Here is a 24,852-nt window from a genome sequence, read left to right on the forward strand (position 1 = left end):
AACATGATGAAAATATACACACCCAGACTGTACATACTATACAGAAAAACCATGTCCCCCACCCCCAAAGCCAAAGGTGAACCAATACACATTTGTTTGGTTGCCTATTGAGGGAACTTCCACTTTTCTACATGAGGTTGAGGGACTGGCTAGATAAGAAGAAATTCAACCGCTCTCTCCTCTCTTTGTCCAGATGTCATCTTGGGAATGTGACCAGCCAGTTCTGTGGCTATCAACCCTTGCCAAGGAAGCACAGTGATAGGACCACTTCCCTAGTACCGAACAGTTCACAGAAATCAACTTCTGTCTCCTACCTGTGATGGACAAGGTCTTGGAGGGAGCGCAGGCGGCGGAGGTAACAATCCTGACTTAGTAGCTGAAAAGAAAAACACATACTGTTAAGAATTCCCAAACACAAAACAAATACCCCTCCACTTCTTAACTAGGAATAGCAATTGCAGTTAACATGTTTAAGTTATTAAAATCCATCTGAAGGCTTAATTTAAAAAAAAGCACATGCTATTTCTAATCCCTTTTTCATGTGGATCCTACCTTCTCCAAATCCAATTATTTATATAGGCTGTTGCGATTAAGACCATATAAAACAGTAAGGAAAAGACACCTTTTGATCAAAGCACTGGAACCCAGCACGGGAAAGGCGGTCAATCCCTCATTATTCTGATGTTAATTATTTAGTTTCAAATCATCTAGGCCCTTAGGTTTCTCTAACATGTCTCCCTCTCTCCCGGCCATTACACTGCTCATTAGCTCAGCAAGGAGGCTACAGAAACGAAGGGAGCCAGAGTTCCCGTGATGCAGCTCTACTGCCCTGTAAACGAGTAGGTCTGACAGCAGCAGGGGACGCTGGAAGAGACGGACTAAAATGATGTTTACAGACCCTTCAAAGATCTCAATTGCCTTTTCTCTCCCTGATCCTTATTAGCAGAAATAAGAAAATCTGTTTCTAAAATAATCTGGCCCCATTTGAAGGATGTTTTGAACGGAAGTTTCAGTCTAATTTTTTTTTAATTTTGTGAGATCTAGAGAAAATTTGAGTTAAGCCAAGAATGTCTGAATTATAACTTAACAATGAAAATAAACATCTGCTAGTGAATTATAAATCAAGTCCATAATCACACACAAGAAATAACTTTATTATCACACACTGGCAAGTTAAACCATATTCTTTACAAACTCCTTTAAAAAGCACACTGTGTTCTATATAACCGTACACAGCTTATTGGCAATTCTATATGTGTGCTAATATTTGGACAATTTTCTGTGACTTAAAAATAAATCATAGCAATGTGCCAAGAACATAAAAGTTTTTTGTAAATCACTTTTGATCTGACCTAGCTAGACCAGACATGCCCAAAGATGGAGTTTGGGGCTTTCCACAAAGGTAACTTAAGAGTAATTTCACAGAGATTTGCATTCTGAGCCAGGGCAGAGATATGGTACAACCATGTGGGTCCACCAATGACCTCTCTCAATCTGTCTCTCATTAAAATTTATGAAACACATCAGCGGGTCAAAACTCCAGTGGTGGTAAGACCTTGGACAGTCTTCAATAACAAAGCGTGTAGCAGCAGAAAAACAAAAGCCTCAGGAATTATCCATCTCAGGGTCCCAACTCTAAAGGTCCTCAGGATTGGGCCTTTAAATTACCAGTTTCTTTTAAAACAAAACTTGAAAAATCTACACGTGCTTTTAAAGGAAAAGCCTTGCACCAGAACAAACTGTGTGTTAAAAATCACCCTTTATTAACAAAAGAGGCCTAAGAATCGATAAGCCGCTTAATTAAACTTCTGCTTCCAGCCAAGAGGGAGTAACAAAGACCAGATTTATCCTCCCATTTGAAACAGCCAAAAACAAACACGTTTTTTATATGAAACAACAGTTTTCAACACTAGAACAAAACACAGAAAACGACAGTTTTCAAGACACTAGGAAACCAAGCAACAAAAGACAGTGATCCCTGAGAGGCAGGAAACCAAGCAGGTGAGTTGTGGGTCTCACTGTTCCCGCTTAGTGTACTCGGATACAGGACCTACACATCATATTCAGGTCTGGTGCAGTTCATTTGTGCTATTTTTTAATTAAAAAAACAAATGCCCTATCTTTAAAAAAGATGGTATGAGGGTGTTTCTGCATATACTTTTGGATAAAATCGTATCACCTACAAACATGAACAGTAATTCTGTTGCCTCTTTTCAGTACCTTTACCTATTTTGTGTTTTTTATCTTACCTGGCAAGAACATCTACTATAAAGTTGACTTGTAATGATCATATGGGCATTCTTACCTTCTTTTGATCTCAAAGGTAAGGCTGTCACTATTTCACCATTAGTATGGTACTTTCCATAGGTTTCTTGTAGAAATGCTACAACGAATTATGAAAATTCCCACCTGTTGAGATTTTTTTATAATTTGTTGATGATTTTTAACCAAAGTTGCATCTCCATCCACTGAGATGATGGTATGATTTTTCCCCTGATAATTAGTTAATATGATAAATTACATTATACATGTTTAAATGCGAAAGCACCCTTGCCAACCTACGATAATCCCAACTTGGTCAGGTTTTTAGATCTGCTAGATTTAGTTGGCTAATATTGTGCTTAGGATTTTTGCCAACCATATTCATAAATGAGACTGTGATCAGTAAGTCTCCTTTCTCATGTAGTTGTCTGTTAGGCCTGATTCAGCCAGAAAATGTTCCCCATGTGTGCTCGGGAACAGGCTGTGTAAGATTGAAGATTGTTTTTGTTGCTAATGTTGGATGTCAGGTACAACTTGCCAGCAGAACTATCTGGGCCTGAAGTTTTGTTTGAAACAAGATTTTTAATGATTTCATTTCTTTAATTGTTACAGGATTATTCAGACTTTATAATTCTTAAGTCAGTTTTGAGAAATTTTATTTTTCTAGACATTTATTGTCTAAATGCTCATATTTATTGCCATAAAGGAACTCTTACGCCCTCCTCTACTCATCTTTTTTTTAACGTTTTATTTATTTTTGAGACAGAGAGAGACAGAGCATGAACGGGGGAGGGGCAGAGAGAGAGGGAGACACAGAATCGGAAGCAGGCTCCAGGCTCTGAGCCATCAGCCCAGAGCCCGACGCGGGGCTCGAACTCACGGACCGCGAGATCATGACCTGAGCTGAAGTCGGACGCTTAACCGACTGAGCCACCCAGGCGCCCCAACTCATCTTAATCTCCGTGCACCTAACTTTTGTTTTTGATTCCTCATACTATTTGTATCATCACTCTACTTTCCCTTCACTGAGCTCACTTGACATTTGACCATTTTATTACTCTTTAAAAAAAAAAAAAAAAACTTGGGGCACCTGGGTGGCTCAGTCGGTTAAGCGTCTGACTTTGGCTCAGGTCATGATCTCGCAGTTTGTGAGTTCAAGCCCCGTGTCGGGCTCTGTGCTGACAGCTCAGAGCCTGGAGCCTGCTTCAGATTCTGTGTCTCCCTCCCCCTCTGCCCCTCCCCCTCCCCCACTCTCTCTGTCTCTCAATAATAAATAAACGTTAAAAAAATTAAAAAAAAACTTTCCTGAGCCTCTGTATTGCCTGCCTTCTTTGTTTCATTAATGTCTGTTCATCTTGCATTTTCTTTCTTTAGGCTTATCCTATTGTTCTTTTTCTAGCGTAAAAACAGTTGCCGAGCTCAATTTCCAGTGTTTCTTCTTTTCTAACATAAGCATTTAGCGTTACAAATTTTCTTCCAAGAATCACAGGTTTTTGATATGTTCTCATTCAGTTTTACAACTTTCCTAATTTCCATTACAATCTCTTTTATGATAGTACCTTCCGTTTGAAATTCATCCTTTAGAATTTCTTTCATTGAGCGTCTGTTAGTAGCAAGCTTACTCCGTTTGTGGGACTGAAAGTCTTTACTTCACCCTCATTCTTAAGAGATTATTTCCCTGGGTCTAGATTCTAGATAGACAGCTACTTTCTCACAGCACATTAAAAATAACATTTCGCGGTCTTCCGGCCTCCATTGCTGCTGCTGAGGAGTCAGGTGTCCATAGAATCGTTTTTTGCTAAGTAGTCGGTCTTCTCTGCTTGTGGTGCTCTGCAGTACTGAACCTGACGCTGAGTCTGCCTAGTTCTTCATCTTCTTTTTCTTTCAACACCTACTGAGCTTCACTGGAATTTCTAAACCATGTGGCATCCCGTTCATTCTGGGAAACTCTGAGTGATTCCTCAAATACTGTCTTTCTGCCAGTTTCTCTACCTCTCCTTCTGGAGCTCTTTGTCTAAACTGTGCTGTGTTCTGGATAATTTTCTAATATCTACTGTTCCATTGACCAATTCCCTCTTCAGCTGCGCTTAATGTCCTGTTAATCCTGTCTTTAGGTTTATTTCAATGACTGTTTCATTTCTAGTTCTATTTGATCTTTTTTCAAAGGGGTTTTTTTCATTTTTATAATTTCTTGGCTATGTACTCATTTTCTCCATCTCCTTTTTTCCCCAAATTATTAAACATATTTATGTAACAGTGTGTGTCTGATAATCCCACAATCTGAGGCCCTTGTATTTGCTACTATTTTGCTGCTCCTGCTATCTATTTCTCCTACTGGTCTATTTCCTAGAGTGCCTGGCAACCTTTGACTCTAAATGCATATCCCTTGAAACTCTACCTGAAGAAATACTTTGGGCTCTGTGTGGAAAGTGGGTTCCTTCTCTACCATCTGCCAGAACCAGAAACTTGAAGGCACTTACCAACTTGGGATCACTTTAAACTATAATCTTGGCCTGATACTGTGTAAGATTCCTAGTTTCTTTACTATCCTGAAATTTATTAAATGCCCCATATAAGACTTTTGAGTATAGATAGTAGCTTGAATATGTACAACTAATCTCACTCTTACCTCATTAACAGTGAAAAGAACTGTTTAAACTTTCTTGTTTAAATTTGAAACTAGGAAAAGAGATGAGTGGCTGATGCCTAAATCAGCAGTAGAGAAAGCAGAGACTAATCAATTTGTACCACACAAGCCCTTCAGTTTTCAAGAATCAGTGACATCAAACTCCTCAGGAAGTAGGGGTAAAATGAAGAAAGCAATAAAAAATAAACAAAATTAACTAACAGTTGAATCCTACTTCCTACCCTTTAGAAGGGCATACCTTCACAATACCCTTGAAGATCAGGTTCCAGCTATACCTCATGCAGCTTTTGGCTTCAGCATCCCTGCTCCTGTGGTCCCCTCTACCTGTAGTATCCATGCCCTACCCCTACTTCACCTTAATAGCTCAGAATATAGTAGGTATCCAACAAATATCTATTTGAACTAATCTAAGAACTACAGGACCATGATCCATCAGAGCAGTTAGATCCTAAGATATTTCTCCCACATTCTGCATATTTGCAGCATGTTTCCCACTCCAGCAAAAGGCTAGAAATATTTTTCTTCTCCAGGGAGGACACCTGGCCGAGATGAAGGCATGAAGCCATACTGAAAACAGGGGGATCTAATAAATATATGAATTCTGGATGCTGAGACTTCCAACCCAATTCCTCTCTGCTCTCAAACTTCTGTATCCAGAGACTGAAAGAAGTGCTCCAGGGAACTGGACCAGCCAAGAAGGAAGATCTAGATACCAACATTCAGAGATCTCCAACAAGTCATATCATTCTACCATGAAACCCAAAGGTGGCAAGTCCTATCCATTTACCCGTATAGTCCAATGAGCTTTTTCACCACCTTTATTTTGTCTTTAAGTTTATTTATTTTGAGAGAGAGGGAGAAAGAGAGAATCCCAAGTAGGCTCCACATTGGCAGTGCAGAGCCCGATGTGGGGTTCAATCCCACAAATCGTGAGATCATGACCTGGGCCAAAACCAAGTGTCAGACACTTAACCAACTGAGCCACCCAGACACCCCTACCCCTTTTCTTAAATAGAAACAGATGATGAAGTATTATCAGATAGCTGCAGAAAATTTCTAATCTAAGAGCAGTAAGAATAGAAAAAGTTAATCTAAAGAGACAGAGTAGATCTATATTAGGAGAAAAAATTTAATGTATATTAGTATCATCATAACAATCATTCAGTTTATTCCAGAAATATTTAAACATTTACTATGTGTCAGGCATTGTTCAGAGTGCTGGGAAAACATCAGTGAAAAAAAAACAGGAAAAAAGGCCTACCCTCATGAATCTTTATTCTACTGAGAAGACAGATAATGGGGTGGAAGTAAGGAATGAAATTTCTAAGAGTCATTAGGGAAATCCTCAGTAAAAGGTAAGAGAGATTATTTGCAAAGACGAAATACTCAGATGCTATTGAAAAAAAAAAACCAGTCAAATAATTAAAAAGAGCACCTGGAAATTAAAAACGTGAGAGCAGAAATGGAAAGCTTAATAGAAAGGTTCAAAGATAATATAAGGATATCTTAAAGAAAGTAGGATAACATCCAAATAAAAGTTCCACAAAAAGAGAGTAAATAGCTGGCATAAAAAGAGACACTCAGATCAATGGAACAGAATAGAGAACCCAGAAATGGACCCACAAACGTATGGCCAACTAATCTTTGACAAAGCAGGAAAGAATATCCAATGGAATAAAGACAGTCACTTTAGCAAGTGGTGCTTGGAAAACTGGACAGCAACATGCAGAAAAATGAACCTGGACCACTTTCTTACACCATACACAAAAATAAACTCAAAATGGATGAAAGACCTAAAGGTAAGACAAGAAGCCATCAAAATTCTCAAGGAGAAAGCAGGCAAAATCCTCTTTGATCTTGGCCGCAGCAACTTCTTACTCAAGACGTCTCTGGAGGCAAGGGAAACAAAAGCAAAAATGAACTACTGGGACCTCATCAAAATAAAAAGCTTCTGCACAGTGAAGGAAACCATCAGCAAAACTAAAAGGCAACTGACAGAATGGGAGAAGATATTTGCAAATGACATACCGGATAAAGGGTTAGTATCCAAAATCTACAAAGAACTTATCAAACTCAACACCCAAAAAAACAAATAGTCCAGTGAAGAAATGGGCAAAAGACATGAATAGACACTTCTCCAAAGAAGACATCCAGATGGCCAACCGACACAGGAAAAAAGGCTCAACATCACTCATCATCAGGGAAATACAAATCAAAACCACATTGAGATACCACCTTACACCTGTCAGAATGGCTAACATTAACAACGCAGGCAACAACAGATGTTGGCAAGGATGAGGAGAAGAGAATCTCTTTTGCATTGCTGGTGGGAATGCAAACTGGTGTAGCCACTCTGGAACACAGCACGGAGGTGCCTCAAAAAATTAAAAATAGAACTACCCTACGACCCAGGAATTGCACTACTAGGTATTTATCCAAGGGATACAGGTGTGCTGTTTCGAAGGGGCACATGCACCCTCATGTTTATAGCAGTACTATCGACAATAGCCAAAGTATGGAAAGAGCTCAAATGTCCATCGATGGATGAACAGATAAAGAAGTTGTGAGATATATATATATATACACACATACACACACAATGGAGTATTACTTGGCAATCAAAAGGAATGAAACCTTGCCATTTGCAACTATGTGGATGGAACTAGAGGGCATTATGTGAAACAAAATTAGTCAAAGACAAGTATCATATGACTTCACTCATATGAGAACTTTAAGACACAGAACAGATGAACATAAGGGAAGGGAAGGAAAAATAATATAAAAACAGGGAGGGGGACAAAACATAAGAGACAAATATGGAGAATAAACAGAGGGCTCCTGGGGGGGTTGTGGGAGGGGGGATGGACTAAACGGGTAAAGGGAATTAAGGAATCTACTCCTGAAATCATTGTTGCACTATATGCTAACTAATTTGGATGTAAATTTAAAAAATAAAATTAAAAGAAAGAGAGAGAGAGAGAGAGAGAGTAAATAGCAGGAAAAAAAAATCACCTAGTCCAAGAAAACTTCCTAGAAATGAAGAATACGAGTTTCTAAATTAAAAGAGCCCAGAGTGCCCAGGACAACAGAAGAAAACAGACCCAGGGCAAGGCACATGGATATGAAATTTCAAAATAAAAGATTCTACAAGTTTCCTGCAGGGGGTGGAAGAGGAGGGGAGGCTGCATCCAAAGGATCAAGAGTCCAAAAGGTTTTAGACTTTTAAGATACCACTGGAAGCTAGAATTCATTGGAACAATGCCATGAAAATTCTGAAGAAAACTGATTTCCATCTGATGGCTTTCCCCAAAAGAGCAGCCTGCATGATGGTTCAAGTAAAGGTATTTTTAGACATTCAGGGTCTTATATTGAGCTCCATGCACCCTTTCCAAGAAACTACTCAAGGATGTGTTCTACCAAAGCAAGAGAGTAAACCAAGAAAGAGCAAAAGATGAGAACAGGATAAAAGAGATCCAACATGGGAGAAAGAAGAAAATCCTTGGATGACACAGATGGGGGATGCCATGATGAAAACTAAGTATGAGGCACAGAAGACAATCACTCTACATTTCTTCAAACAGATGAAACTAATACCTGTGTCAGAATTTCATAAAAGGAACTTTAGAAAATTGAGAGAGTCTGCAGTTGATTCAGGGCCAAGTACATTGAAAAGAAACAAGTTGATTATTCACTCCAAAGCCAACAAAAATCTGTCCAAGTAAGAAAAGTCAGTAATTTACTATATGGCTTACATAGCCATAATACTACCCTAAATACTACTGATCTAACCAAAATTCTAATATAACTGTACTGGGAAGGTGAAAGAGGAGAAAGATGCTAGAAAGGGAAGGCAGTAGATGATGACTAAAACTGGAAAGTCAACAAGAGGTTATACAAATATGTTATTTTGCAGTGTGAATACCAAAAGAATATAAAAAACTCTGTAGCAGAGTATATTCTCTCAAGTCTTGAGATTCATCAATAGCCTTGGAGGTACTTCCCAGACTTCAGTGTGTCCCCTCAATTCAGCACGGAGCCCTGGGCCTTCCCTTCCACCATATCAGGATACCAGCTGAGATTATTCACTTTTCCAGCTTTTTCCCTCTCTTTCCAGAAGTCATGTCCACTGACCCTCGATCAAGAGAAGGTGAAACTAAGAGCACCCACTCACTTTACTTCACTCCAGATTTGGAGTATCAATAAGAAATCTCAAGATTTGCCTACTTGCACACACAACTTCTAGAAGGAGGCAGGCAGAGTCAAGAGTGCGCCCAAAGCCTCGGGTTTCCCCTTAGCTGCCACTCTTTCAAAAAAAAAAAAAAAAAAAAGGCATGAGCTCCTGCATCTTTGCCTATTTGGTTCCTGCTGAAAAATCTCTTCTTCATGTTTATGACCGTGTTCATTTCCTTTAACAATAAGTGATATTAATCTAGGTTCATTGTACCAATTTTAAATCCAGTTCATCTTTTTATCTCCCACAGCACCTAAACACACTGCCTTGTGCATAGTAAGTATTCACATGGTGCATGAATAACTGAAACTGAATTTAGTAAAATAATCTCCTCTTATAATAGTTTCAGTCCATTCATGACCTTAAATTGGATTCAAGTATTTTATCCAGCATGTCCTAATCAATTTTAAAGAGAGAAAATGTATACCTTCATGCAAAGTGAAACTGGAAAAATACTTTGGCTGAGTAATCTAGCACACACATGCAAAAGATGACAACGTACCTGTTAAGAGTAACACCTGCTTGCCCGGAAGGGAAGAGAAGGAAAGAAGAGGGGAGGAGAACACTTTTGATGCATACATTAAAAGCTACCATCCTCATGAAGCAACTGCAGGTTTATTCCTAAAATCTCACAGTTAACAGGTCGAACACCAGGTATCAGCAAGGCTCTGTCAAATCAAAAATTTTTTATAAGTTGGGGGGTGCCTGGCTGGCTCCGTCAGTTAAGCGTCCAACTCTTGATTTGGACTCTGGTCATGATCTCGCAGTCGTGGGATTGAGACCCACACCAGGCTCTGCGCTGGGCATGGAGACTGCTTAAGATTTTCTCTCTCCTTCTCCCTCTGCCCCTCTCCAGCTTGTGCGTGCTCTCTCCATCTCCCCCCAAAAAATAATTTTTGCATGTGTAATCAGAAAAAAAAATGATACCCAAATCCTGAAAACAAGATTTAAAAGTTCATAAAAGAAACTGCTATTTAATCCTAAACTCAAAAAACACATTAATAATTTCTGGTGTTTATTAATTTATTGAAAGATGTGCATTTTCTAACACTGATCTGCTGAATCTCAGGTTTCTAGTGTCTTCATCCCAAACTCTAACCTCTAAAATTCATCCTTTTATTATGCTAAGAAATTCCCAGACAGGGGCACCTGGGTGGCTCAGGTGGTTAAGTGTCTGACTTTGGCTCAGGTCACTATCTTGCAGTTCGTGAGTTCGAGACCCACTTGGGGCTCTGCGCTGATGGCTCAGAGCCTGGAGCCTGCTTCGGATTCTGTGTCTCACTCTCTCTCTCTGCCCTCCCCTGCTCACGCTCTGTGTCTCTCTCTTAAAAAGAAAAAAAGAAAAAGAAATTTCCAGACAAAATATTATTCATATATGTTACTATCTATATACTAATTTCCTTCAGATTTTTACAAAGCCCCAAATCAATGACTTAATGAAAACGTGTTCCAAATTACTAAGTGCAAATAAAGCAGATGTGGCGTTGGATAGCTGCAAGGAACAGAAAGTCAATTCTTCAGGGGAGTGAAACTTGGAATAAGTTCAGCTGTGAAAAGGCCTCCCATCCCCCCAAACTAGGAATATTTTATGAAGAAAATAAAAGCATTCAAATGCCAAAGAAAAAGAAAACACTTAAAGGATGGAAAATGTTGAAAGGAGTCTACCAGTGGGACCAACACTTTTAAGTATCAATCAAGTAGAGTTAGCCATAAGCAAAGCTTCAAGGATTTCATCAGGAAGGACCATTCCTCTTCTTGGAGTCCATTAAAATGGCTATTTCTTTGTAATAGACAATGTACTTCCTTTCCTTTCTAATCATAAAAGCACGTGTGAGTCTATGCCTATCTCCTAATCACCCAGTTACACACAGTGATGGGTTCGTAGGTCACACACACCTATGAGTATGACCAAATATTTGCCAGGAGTACTCTTCCAACAAAATAGCTGCCTCGATCCACTGACGAGGCCCCATTTCCCCCTGAACACACAAGCTTATTAAATTCTCTATTCAACACAATTATCTTTCACCAATTCAAAGACAGGAATTTACACATGACTTGGAATTTTTCAACAGGGAAAATATTAATGACTGAGTTGGTTAAAAAGTAATGAGGTCAAATTCAATTCTTCCACTTTGCAGATGAGAAAATTAAGGACCAGAGAAGTAAAAGGCCATCATGAAGGCTACTATGATGCAGCAATCAGTATCACATTTTGAACCCATAGGATAGGTAATGGTAAAGAGCACAAAGGTCACTGGGATAGGGGATAAACAGCTGGACAAGTGTTACTGTATATCCAGGGAACAAGCACGTCAGAAAGTTGTAAAGTAAGAAAAGTACCGCAACTTCAAGGAACTAAAAGGATGCTTCTGAATATGCAATATACCACAAACTCAGATAAATGTTAGACACGATCTAAAAATGTGTCACTGTAGCAAATATTTAGCCTCCTGAGTCATGTGATTACCTCTACACAAGACTACATATGACTCCCTTGCTTTAAAAAATATTCAGGGGCACCTGGGTGGGTGAGTCGGTTGAGTGTCTGACTCAGGATTTCAGCTCGGGTCATAACGCATGGTTAGTGGGATCGATCCCCACACTGGGCTCTGGACTGAGCTTGGAGCCTGCTTGAGATGCTCTCTCCCTCTCCTTTTGCCCCTCCCCCACTTTCACGTGCACGCACATGCTCTAAAATAAAAAATATTCAGTGGAGTACTGTCATAAGGACATACAGATCAATAAAGAAAATGCAGAGTCCACAAACAAACCCTTATATTTACAGTCAAATGATTTTAAACAAAGGAGCCAAGGCAATTCAATAGGGAGAGATTTTCAGCAAATAGTGCTGGATATCCACGTACGGACAAATGAACTTCTACCCTTACCTCATATTACATACAAAAATTAAATCAAAATGAATCAGAGATAGAAGCGCTAACACTGTAACATTTTTAGGAAGGATGAGTAGAAATGCTTCAAGACCTGGGGTGAGGCAAAGATTCCTTAGATATAGGACACCAAAAGCATAATCTGAACAGGACAAAATTGATAAATTGTACTTTACTGAAATGTACAACATTTTTGCTTCAAAATATACCATTAAGAAAATGCAAAGACAAGTCACAAAATGAGAAAATGTATTTGCAAATCATGTATCTAATAAATGGCTTGTATGCAGAATATACAAAGAACTCCAGAATACAGAATTCAACAAGAAGAAGACAAACACCCAATTTAAAAATGGATAAATGATTTTAGCAGACATTTCACCAAAGAAGATATAGGAATCATTAGTAAGCACATGGAAAGATGCTCAACATCGTTAGTCATCGGGGAAAAAGAAATCAAGAAATCAAAACCAAATGAAATACCACTTCCCATCTACTGAGATAGCTATAATTTTAAAAAATAGTAAGGTATTGGTGAAAATGTGAAGAAACAATAACTCTCGTACACCGGCTGGTGGAAATGTAAAATGGTATGGCCACTTTAAAAAATAGTTTAGCAGTTTCTTAAATTCACCATACACCAAGTAATTCCACTTGTAGGTACTATGCCAAGAGAAATGAAAACATATGTTCCCACAAAGACTTGCATGCAAGTGTTCATGGCAGCCTTATTCATAAAAGGTAAAAAGTATAAACTCAAATGTCCATCAAACTGAAGAATGGATAGACAAAATGTGGTATATCCATACAACGGAAAACTGTTCCACAATAAAAAAAATGAAATACTGATACATGCTACAACTTCGATGAACCTCAAAAACATCATACAAAATACAGAAAGCTAGACACAAAAGACCCCATAGTGTTATGATTTTATTTATATGAAATGTCCAGAAAAGGCAAGTCTATGGAAACTGGAGGTAGATTACCGGTTATCTGGGGCTGGGCATGGGTATTGACTGTAAACATGCATGAGGAATATTACTGGGGTGCTGAAAAGATTCTAAAACTGGAGTATAGTAACATCACAATTTGATAAATTTACCGGAAATCATGGAGCTGTACACTGTAAAACAGATGAACTTTATGGTCTGAAAATTACATCTCAATAGTTTTTTTAAAGCTAAGGGTGGGGGAAAAAAGTATAATTAATCATATGGGAGAGAGAACATAAACAAAATGGGCCATAGTTGACCACTGTTGAGACCAGGGATTCAGTACACTATTCCTTTCCTTTTTTATATATATTTAAAGTTGTTAGGATGCCTAGGTGGTTCTGTTGGTTAAGGTCAGACTCTTGCTTTCAGCTTAGGTCATGATCTGAGAAATCATGTGAAATTGGGCCCCATGTTGGATTCTGTGCTGAGAGTGCAGAGCCTGCTTGGGATTCTCTCTCTCCCTCTCTGCCCTTCACCCCCACCCCCACCACCACACGCACGCTCTCTCTCTCAAATAAATTTTAAAAAATAAAGTTGTTGATACTATATATGAGATATAAGATCTCCAAGTATTTATGAAGGCAAAACTTTTCTTTCCTGTCTAGCTAAACAACCTCAGGAAATTGGCCCAACACTGTAAATCACATAAAAGAAAACACAGGAAAATACTATTAGTTTCTTGCATATAGTGGGCACCATATCTATTCTTCAATGTATCTCTTAACTTTAGGTGTATTATTACCTATAGAAAAATAATAAGGTGTGCTACCCAAATTAAATTAATATAGACTGCTTTCTCTGACACCAAATCTGCTACAACAAAGACCTGAACAAAGAGAATTCTGATGAAGAACAAAGCAATTACATTTCTGGATCTCAGCATCACTGCCTATAGTATGTGAGAGTTGGCCAAGATAACATTTAAGTTCTCTTTTAGCATTGACACTTTCTGATTCCAGAATTTGTTTGCCAGTTTTTTCCAGTAACTCCTTCTTACACCATGGGGTATGTGATACAGGTTAACTAGGTCCCAGATGAAAACACAGGAAGAGTTACGCAACAAAAACGCATGAGAATTAACTAAGCGGTAAAGATCAAGTTTCATTTCTTGAAACTTTGTGACAAGGTGTGACAAGGTGTGACAAGGTGAAAAAGGCCTTATTCATTAGAGATACATACAATGTATATATGAAAGTATACAATATCTGGCACTTGATCTGGGGATGGGGATTTTCTACTTTTACATAAATTTGAAGTTTTCCTTAATACAGTTTTTAACAGAGTAACCAGTATACAGAATATATACAAAAGAATGACAAAATTACCAGTACTGACAGGGATATATCTCCAAGAAATAATGACTTGCCTAAAAGCATTGGGGAAATATGTACAGTGTGATACCAATTATTTTAATGACAAAAAACATTAAATTGATATTATGAGTGGACTAGAAAATGTCAGAGGGATAGCGGGCTTGGTGGAGATGAGGTTAAGGAACAGATCTGTCTGCACTGTACACAGAACAAAAAATGTGTCTATTACTCAAATGAGTTTTATAAGCATTTTAACGTATATTTATTTTTGAGAGACAGATGGCAGGCAGGGGAGGGGCAGAGAGCGAGGAAGACACAAAATCTGAAGCAGGCTCCAGGCTCTGAGCTGTCAGCCCAGAGCCCGATGCGGAGCTTGAACCCACAGACCACGAAATCATGACCTGAGCCGAAGCCAGACACTTAACTGACTGAGCCACACAGGCGCCTCAATAAGCATTTTAAAAATAAAGGTCATACCTTTATCCGCATCCTCCAGGTATTCTAGTCCTGTTCTTTCCCACAGTCCCTTGTTCAAGCACTCAGCCAGCCAGGGAAAGCTGTAAAACCAGAGAGTCGATAGAAAAGAGAATGCATCCTGCCTAATTGCAGCACTAGCTGCCCCCTCACCTTGGCAAGCCTTTGTAAACCCTCTACAGGCACAAATCACAGCACTATGCTAGTAGAGAAACTTTCACATAACTATTGGAAAAGAAAAAAAAAACCTATATATAGCGGAAGGAACAGGAAACAGGAAAAAGAAGGACCAAGTGACACTATAGTGCAGCCAACACCTTTTACCTATCAACTACTGAGAAGTTCAAAAGGAAACCTTAATGCTGTCACTACAAATTCTTTCTTTTTAAGTTTACTTATTTTGGGGGGGGGGGGCAAGAGAAAGACAGGGAGAGAATCCCAAGCAGGCTCCATGCCACCAGCACAGAGCCCAATGGAGGGCTCGAACTCATGAACCATGAGAGCTCGAACTCACGAACCATGAGATCATGACCTGAACCAAAATCAAGAGTTGGATGCTTAACCAAATGAGCCACCCAGGTGCCCCTGTCACTACAAACTCTGAGTGTTACTTCTAATTTTTTTAAATGTTTTATTCATTTTTGAAAGGAGAGAGAGAGAGAGAGAGAGAGAGAGAGAGAGAGAGAGAGAGACCCATGAGTGGAGGAGGGAGAGGGGCAGAGAGAGAGGAAGCAACAGAATACAAAGCAGGCTCCAGGCTCTGCGCTGTCAGCACAGAGCCTGACGCGGGACTCGAACCCATGGACCATGAGATAATGACCTGAGCCAAAGTCAGATGCTTCACTAACTGAGCCAGTCAGAGAAAAAGTACAATTGTATGCAAGCAGCCAGTTAATGATTCTTTAAATGTTTTCCAAACACTAAAAGGGATTTCCTCCATAATTTGTGGTAGCTGCAGGATTGCTTAAGCATTTAAAAGTCCAATAATGAGTATGCTGCCAAACTCATCATCTAAGTCAAGGATGTGTCCAGACAACTAAGAGACCAGTTAACAAGGTTACAAGATAGATCAATATGTAAAAACCCATTATATTTTGGGGCACGTAAGTGGCTCAGTCAGTTAAGCATCCGACTTAGGCTCAGGTCATGATCTCACGGTTTGTAAGTTCAAGCCCCACACTGAGCTCCACAGTGGGCTTCACGCTGACAGTATGGAGTCTGCTTGGGATTCTCGCTCTCTCCTGTTCTCTCCCTGCCCCTTCACCACCTGCACATGCTCTCTCTCTCTCTCTCAAAATAAATAAACTTAAAAAAATTATATTTCTATACACCAGCAATGAAGACTGAAAAAATGAAATTAAGAAAACAATTCCCTTTAAACTAACATCAAAATAAACAAAATACTTAACAATAAATTTTTTAAGTGTGAAACTTATATGTGAAAACTACAAAATACTGTTGAAAGAAATTAAAGACTTACATAAATGGAAATATATCCTGTGCTCATGAACTGTTAAGACTTAATACTGTTAAGATGGAAAACATCATGTTGTAGACCATAAATGTGTACAATTTTTGTCAATTACTCTCATTATAAAGTTGGGGGAAAATATTGTTGAGACAGCAATACTAACCAAACTGATCTACAGAGTCAATGCAATCCCTACCAGATGCCCAGCTGCCTTTAATATAAATTGACAACCTGATCATAAATTTCATATGGAAATGCAAGGAACCCAGAATAACCAAAACAATCTTGAAAAAGAATAAAGTGGGCAGATTCACATGTCCCAATTGCAAAACTTACTACAATTCTGCAACAATCAAGACAGTATGGTGCTAGCTTAATGGAATAGAATTGAGAATCCAGAAATAAACCTTTATGGTCATGATCAGTTGATTTTTCAACAAGGGTGCCAGGAAAATTAAACAGGTAATTAATAGTTTTCTCAACAAATGGTACTGGAACAACTGGGTAGCCACATGCAAAAAAACAAAAAACAAAAAACAAAATTTGAACCCCTGCCTCATACCACATACAAAAAATCAACTCAAAATTGATCAGAGACCTAAATGTAAAAGTGAAAAATATCAAACTCTTAGAAGAAAAGAGTATTTGTGACCTTGAATTAAGCAATGATTTCTAAGATATGATACCAAAAGCACAAATGACAAAAGAAAAAATAAACTGGACTTCATCAAAATTAAAAGTTTCTGCACTTCAAAGGATACCATCAAAAGGTTGAAAGGACAACCCACAAACTGAGAAAATATTTGTAAATCATATATCTGAAAAGGGACTTGTATCCAGAATATATAAAGAACACTTACAAACTCAACAATAAGAAGACAAACAGCCCAATTTAAAAATGCGCAAAGATTTTGAAGAGACATTTCCCTAAAAATGGCGCAAATATGGCCAATAAGCACATGAAAAGATGTTCATCATTAGTCGTTAGAAAAATGCAAATAAAGGGGTGCCTGGCTGGCTCAGTCGGTAGAGCATCTGACTCTTGATCTTGTGATCATGGGTTCAAGCCCCATGTTGGGTATAGAGATTACTTTAAAATAATAGTAAAAAAAAAATGGAAATCAAAACCATGATAAGATAAAATTTCATGATGGCTAAAATAAAAACGACAGGCAATAACAAGAGCTTCAAGAATAAACTGCGGTCCTCACAGATTGCTAGTGAGATGGTAAACTGGTGCAACTACTTCGGTAGTTCCTTGAGATGTCCAACTTACAGTTACCATACAACCCAGAAAGTTCACTCCCATGGATATCCATGAACTGATAAATGAATAAAATGTGCCATATTCATGGAATATAATATTATTCATCCATAAAAGGAATGAAGTTGTCCTATATGCTACAACATGCATGAACCTCGCAACCATTATATTAAATGAAAGAAGCCAGTTACAAAAGACCATATATTGCGTGATGCCACTAATATGGAATGTCCAGAACAGGCAAATTCATACAAACGGAAAGTATGTTAGAGGATGCCAAAAGCTGGGGAAAGAGGAAAGGGGAATGAAAAGGGGCTCCTAGTGAGCATGGGGTTTCTTTTTAGAGTGAGGAAAATGTTCTAAAACTGGATAATGCTGGTGGTTGCACAACAGTGTAAATCTACTACAAGCCACTGAATTGTATACTTTAAAAAGGGAGAATCTTAGGGGTGCCTGGGTGGCTCAGTCGGTTAAGCATTGAACTTTGGCTCAGGTCATGATCTCACTGTTTGTGAATTTGAGCCCTGCGTCGGGCTCTGTGCTGACAGCCCAGAGCCTGTAGCCTGCTTTGGATTCTGTGTCTTCCTCTTTCTCTGCCCCTCCCCTGCTCACGCGCTGTCTCTGCCTCTCTCTCAAAATAAAAAATATTTAAAAAAACTTTTTTAAAAAGGCGAATTTTATAGTGTGTGGATTTTATCTCAATAAAGCTTTGATTAAAAAAAATTGTCCAGACTGCCAAACTGAACCATTAAGCTGGATGTGTACTGCAGACCCAAAAGTTTGGGGGTGGGGCAGGAATCCCATACTCCTACTAGATTTTAAAAGAGAACCAAGGAGCACTCACATGAATGATACAATAAGGAAATCTATAAGGTCAAAGCTGTCTGTGTGAGCAAATTCATCCTTTGGAGAACTTGAACGGTTAAGTTGGTAAGACATATTGTATCTCTTCTTCCCAAGATGTTTACCTATTTCTCAAGTTGCAGAAAAATGTATTTGTTTGTAGGAAACCCCAGACAGACTCTTCTCAGATTGCCAACTAAAAAATACACCCCCATTCCAAGGTAAGAGAGAGCCATTATCACACTTTGCCCATCCGTAGATCTCACAATGGAGGCTAGAGGAAGTCCTCTAAAACTATTCCTCACTATTGGAAAGGCACTCAAAAGGAATCTGAAGAACCTATCAGAACCTTAAAGAATGACCTAAAATGCTTCTGTTATTTCAGGTGCATTCTAGGAAGTGGCAACAGATTGGTCATAAAAATACCCTGGATAGAGAATAGTAGGCAAGTTTGAGACAGGTAAACTCAGCCAGGAAGGACATTTCTGGTGCTCTCAGGTACCATCTGGTCACTGTGACTACGGAGTGAAAAGTAAAATTTTTAAATTATCGGGGTGCCTAGGTGGCTCAGTTAGTTGGACAGTCAGAAGTCCAACTTCAGCTCAGATCATGATCTTACGGTTCAGTTCATGAGTTTAAGCCCTGCATCGGGGCTTGCTGCTGTCAGTGCAGAGCCTGCTTTGGATCTTCTATCCCCCTCTCTCTCTGTGCCTCCTCCACTCATAACGCTCTCTCAAAAATAAATAAAACATTAAAAATAATAACATCTATATATGAGGCAAAATTTAAAAGATACAAGTGCAAAGGGGCACGTAGGTGGCTCAGTCAGTTAAGCATCCAACTCTTGATCTTGGCTCAGGTCACGATCTCACAGTTCTTGAGTTCAAGCCCCACATCAGGCTCTGTGCTGATATCGTGAAGCCTGGTTGGGATTCTTTCTCTCCTTCCTTCTGCCCCTCCCCCACTTCTTCTTGCTTGCTCTCTCTCTCTCTCACTTAAAAACCAAGATACAAGTGGGTATTCAATGAAAAGTGAGTTTCTCTCTCACTTCTGTTCCCAGTCATCCCATTCTCTTCCCCAGAGGCAACCACTGTTACCACTTTTCTAAGTATCCTTCCGGAAACTGTCTATACATTTAAAAAGAACATACATATTCTGCACTGTGCCTTCTTCACTTAGATAGGTCTCCACTTAGTACACATACCTTATTCTTTTTAACTGCTTCGTAAGTATTCATAATATGGATGTACTATAACTTCCTAGCCCTGGAATGGATTTTTATTATCAGGATGTCTAAAGCAGAGATAAAACATTAGCAACCCATGGGTAGTATCTACCCATGGATGTGTTTTGTTCAGCCATCACAATGGTTTGAACACGTGGATCTCAATGTATTTGACCATACGGGATGTAGTGGAAAGAGCTGTCCACCAACATCCACTCTCCTCTTTTATAGTAAGAGGGATGTCAGCGGGAAATGGCTACCCTACCAGGAGCTACACTGCCCAGCTGCCTGCAGCCAGCTATCTCCACAGGACTAGCTTTCCCCAGTTAAAAGTTGAGTGGAAGTGATGAAGGTTTCTGGTCTGCAGCTTTAAAGGGATAGCTGTGTTTCCTACACACAGTCCCTGCCCCTCCTGCCAGGCTGACGCCCAATGACTGGAAGAGGGCTCTCCGTGGCCTGAAGGGGGTTCACCAGCACCGTCCTCTGGTTGCAAGCTTTAGGCATGGCTTTGGAGCAGGTCACTGTTGAGAGTGGAAGGAGGGTAGTGGAACAAAAGATACCCCTGTTATGAAAAATATTTGCTTTATGAAAACAACTGTTTCGATGAGCAACAGGAGGTTAGGTTCTAAAAAGTACCACCTTCGCAGTGTGGTTTTTCTTACAGGAATTTCAGTAATAAAATGTTTTGTGGCTATAAGCATAGAACTATAAAATCTAAACATCACTGAACAAGTCCCAGGTTTGACTACATCTAGGTTTTGTACACTTGCATCACCACAGAGACTTTCTTACACGTTTTTATTTTCTCTCAAACACAGCAGCTGTTCAAGCCTTGAGAGGATGGCTCCGCAACCTGGATCAGCTATTACAAAGGTGATCTGATCTCTCTTTTACACACGGCATTCGTGTCATACCAATGCCTGCCTATGAAAGCATACACCTTTAGGTCTAATACCAGCACCTACCTATCTAGAGCCCTGGGAGAATCTAGACTCCTGTGAATATAAGTTGAGACTGTTTTACAGGTATCAAAGTAAAGCCAATTGTCCCTGACTGCCAAGTGGCCTTGTTCATTTTTATAGATGTACATTCTATACCAGCCCTTTGCGGGGCACCTGGCTGGCTCAGTCGGTAGAGCATGCGACTCTTGATCTCCAGGTTGTGAGTGCGAACCTGATGTTGGGTGTAGAGATTACTTTAAAAAAATAAAATATTCAAATCAGCCCTTTGTTATCCTTCCCCATATCATGTTACCTATCTGCATAAATGTGAAGGCATTAATGCCACCCTCTTCTAAGCTCTTCCCTTAAATCCCACCCAAATCCGACACCGAGTCTGTGGGCTCTCCTCCCTTTGGTAGCTACAGTCTTTTATTCTATATCCTTCTCCTCCCTTTATATAAACATCAGCCCTCCTATGTAACAACCACCTCATCACTTTCTTCACTTCCCTCTTTCATTCCTGCTTCTTGGCATCATCTCTCCATCCTGTTTCTTCTCCACACAGTCAGTCCACCGTAGGCCACTCTGACTCAGCAATCTAGCCTCACTTCCCCTGTTTTTCACAATCCTGTGTTTCTACCACAGCAGGCGACTGGGGCTCGGTCCCTCTGTGAGCCCACCAAGGAACTATCCCACGGGAGATCAAGGGAGTCAGGGGACTTTATCCTCAGACTCCCTTTCCTCAATGATCTTCTGTGCAAATGAGTGCGTATGGATCAAACGTGCTGCTATTAGGATCATGTTTATCATCTCACCAAAACCCTACAACTCTGCGGACAGTTGGCCCTATTTTACAGATTAAAAATCTGAAATGCAGAAAGATTAAGCCACTTGCTGAAAATTAAACAGTTAATAAGCAGCTGAGCTGGACTCCAAATCCAGCCTCGTCTCTTCCATTCTATGATGCAATGTCGGAAGAGCCACAGCACATCCATTCCCCAGCACGGTCGGCACTCGTGGGCTTGCACAGCCAGAGAGATGCTTGCACGCTTCCAGCCTCTCCTCCCAAGGAAAACGTATTAAGATAGCTGCCCAGATTGTTTTAATCTTCTTGCATGCATAGGAAAACCTTCTAGGTCATAATCCACCAGCCATGTGAAATTTTTATAGCATCATCATCCGTGGCTACTCCCACCTCAAATACCAGTTACTATGAAATTATGCCAGAATTTGGATCAAAGTATGGGGGAAAATGCAAGGCAAATTTTTATCTGATGAACTCATGGCAGAGAATCAAATTTCATAGAGAGTTCCAGACTCTAGTATATTAAAAAACAATCTGTAACTTTACTGTGAGGAGACTACTTTATTAGAACAACTAAAACATGCTGAGCTTTGCTGGGACACAGGGGTCATGCTAATGTGTGAGCCAAAGAGAGTCTTTTCTTGCTTTAGTAGAAAATATAATCATCTGCAAATCACTAGCATCTGAGGCTGGCTTGATTTAAAATGCACACAGATATAGAAAAAGTTCCAGGAAATCACTGAATTTATAGCTTGCCTACATTAGTCACCGGAACGGCCCTCGCTGCTCCCAAAATAACACTTGGGAAGGCGCTGCATCCTAGCACCTTCACTAAAGCCAAGGCATGGTTCTCATCTGCTGCTCTATAAGTTCCCTAGGAGGACTTCTCCCCCTTCCCAGGGAGCCAGGCAAGCAGACAGGGCCCTCCAACCTCCCTCACCACCCTCCCAGCTGTACAGTGGCTGCCTCAAGGAAGTCCCAGCCCCAGAAGGCCCCCAGCAGGCTACCTAGAGGAGCCCTGGTCTTAATCCCCTCCACCAACCAGCTAACCATCAGTCAGATTTAGAAAGCAGAGCCCCCTTAGCATTAAACCCTCCAGGACACAGGATCTTCACCACACGGGTAAGACACAGGAGAAGATTCTGGCCGGGTGTTGGTCACCAAGGATCTTTCACAAAAGAACCGCGTAAGCGTTGGGGAAATAACAGACAGTAATCCCATATATAAATTACCATAATGCAGCAGAGAACAAGACCCCAGCCATGCACACTCAGTGGGCTATGTGGGGTTAAAGTATTTTAATCCTCTTGGTACAGAATTTCTTAATTCCTGGTCCATAGCAAGTGTGGGCAAGGCTCCAGACACATGGGAGATCTATCTGCCTAGAACTGCTTTCCCTCCCAGGAATACCATAGCAACACGAAGACCTTCCCAGGATGGGAAACGGCCAGGTCTGCTCGTCCCGTGAACTCACAAAGACCTCTGTGGCAGACACACATCCACGGACTCCCACAGGAAAAGGAAAGACTGGGGTGCAGAGGGGCACTTCACCTGGCACACTGGGCTGGAAGACTTTATTCAGATCCAAGGAGGAGGCTCTGGAGTGGGTTTTCTGTGGCCGCGGTGGCGGGGTGGGAGGGTCCTCGCCCCTTTTCATGGCCTCTTCTATGGAGGTGCTAGAGTAAGATCTGCAGCAAAATAAGGAGAGGTCGGAAGGGAGACAGCAAAGCTTTAGTCTCTGAAGTAGGGTTGGAATGGAAACACCCACTACAAAGGACTGACCAGTTCCCATCTCGAAGCAACAATGAATTCTACTGTCCCTTGGGTGCCAGTATCCGCAGTAACTGCCCACACCCAACCCGTGAATCAGAAACTTTTTTCACCTCTTTGTTCATATTATATCTTAGACCTAAATTTACCCAAAGGAAAAGCTAAATTCAAACCAGTTTCTACTGGTACTGTTAATAAGAATAACATGTAAACCTTCTGCTTAGGTACTTCCATATTGTAACAGAAGGGCTTCATGGGTTAACAGACTGCAGAAGTTACCTCCTGTTTACATGCAAACGTGATGACAGGCACATATGGAAGTGGGACAGATAACCTGAGAGTAAGTATCCGATGCTCAGGGGAATATGCCACAAGTGAAATTCAGGAAAGGAAAACACACATCAGTCAGATGGAGGGGTCGAGGCTGTCTCACCATGACAAAGACCAGTTTGGGGGTAAAACTTTCAAAGCAAAAGCATCCTCTTAACCTTCTCCCTCCCTCGGTAACAAGTCAGTAGCTAACTAACTAGGCAACTTCTGAGACTGTAACTCCAATAATGACATTTAAAGAAATAGGAAATAAATAACTTGCCAAGGGTTGCATAGCTAGAAAGTTACATAGGTTCGATTCAAACTCCAATCTCTTTCTAAATTCCATTTTTAAAATATTCTGATACTGCCTATGAGCCAGGAAAGAAATCTCTTGGTAGCAGCGGCTAAACTACTTAGAGACGTAATTATTTTCTAAATTAATTCAACTCAGTCTATTGCTTAGAAATAGCTTTGTGGATGAGTTCCCAATATGATTTTCTAAAAAGCGGATGTGTATATCCGTTCTGCTCAGCTTCTCGGCTAAGTTCATGTCAAAGAAGAAAATGACCTTTGAGTCAGAGATAGGTTCTAGGGACAAATTAACCTCAGGAAACTGCTATCAGTATTTAGCTATTAGAGAGGCATTTATAAAATCAGAATCTATCTATTACTATTAAGCAATTTCAATTCTTGGTAAAGCTGGTTTGGGCATAGCAAGATTTTACCTTCCTGAATCATTCCCTCAGGGGTTTCCTTGTGGTGGCTGAAGAGTTTTGTTTGTCAAGCAAGGTTGCAATCTTTAATAAAACCACCATAATGGCATGTGACGTGCTCTGGGGTGGTCCCTGTAAAATAAGTGGCATGACGGGCAAGGCAAAGGCATGTAGGAACCAGCACGAAGAACGCTCTAGTACTTTCAACCAGAGTCAGAGGAAATCGATAAGAAAGAACATTTTCAAATGGGAACTCTTGATTTGAAAAGGAAATGGGAGACTCCTGCTAGAAATTAAAAGAACTTTCAAGTATTTGACTTCGGCTCAGGTCATGATCTCACAGTTCTTGAGTTCAAGCCCCGCATCAGGCTCTGTGCGGACAGCTTAGAGCCTGGAGCCTGCTTCGGTTTTTGTGTCTCCCTCTCTCTCTGCCCCACCCCTGCTCATACTCTGTGTCTCTCAAAAAATGAATAAATGGTAAAAAAATAAAAAGATTTAGGGGCGCCTGGATGGCTCAGTCGATTGGGCGACTGACTTCACTCAGGTCATTATCTCACAGATTGTGAGTTCGAGCCCCATGTCAGGCTCTGTGCTAACAGCTCAGAGCCTGGAGTCTGCATCAGATTCTACGTCTCCCTCTCTCTCTGCCCCTCTCCCGCTCACGTTCTGTCTTTCTCCTTTAAAAATAA

At 40.2% G+C, this 24,852-nt stretch overlaps 1 protein-coding gene and 1 non-coding gene across 7 annotated transcripts in view; one reads left to right on the plus strand and one right to left on the minus strand.

Annotated features, from left to right (window-relative positions):
- The window catches only part of REPS2 (RALBP1 associated Eps domain containing 2), a 216,758-nt gene that overhangs the window by 61,972 nt on the left and 129,934 nt on the right, over window positions 1–24,852 (minus strand). For 5 of the 6 annotated variants that reach the window (XR_014136652.1, XM_081792500.1, XM_081792502.1 and 2 more), the window contains exons 13-14: window positions 22,920–23,056; window positions 315–376 (exon numbers count right to left, since the gene is read on the minus strand). Coding sequence is in view for 5 of the 6 variants with exons in the window: in XM_081792500.1 (XP_081648626.1) it covers window positions 315–376; window positions 22,920–23,056 (199 nt within the window). In the remaining variant the exon portion in view is untranslated. The remainder of the gene's footprint in view (window positions 1–314; window positions 377–22,919; window positions 23,057–24,852) is intronic. The other variant, XM_081792503.1, reaches the window with a different exon arrangement.
- Window positions 17,299–17,371, plus strand: TRNAK-CUU (transfer RNA lysine (anticodon CUU)). The gene has a single exon. It is a non-coding gene; the product is annotated as a tRNA-Lys (tRNA).

This window comes from Panthera onca, chromosome X (genome assembly GCF_046562875.1).
Source record: "Panthera onca isolate mPanOnc1 chromosome X, mPanOnc1 haplotype 2, whole genome shotgun sequence".
In the NCBI taxonomy this organism is placed as follows: domain Eukaryota; kingdom Metazoa; phylum Chordata; class Mammalia; order Carnivora; family Felidae; genus Panthera; species Panthera onca.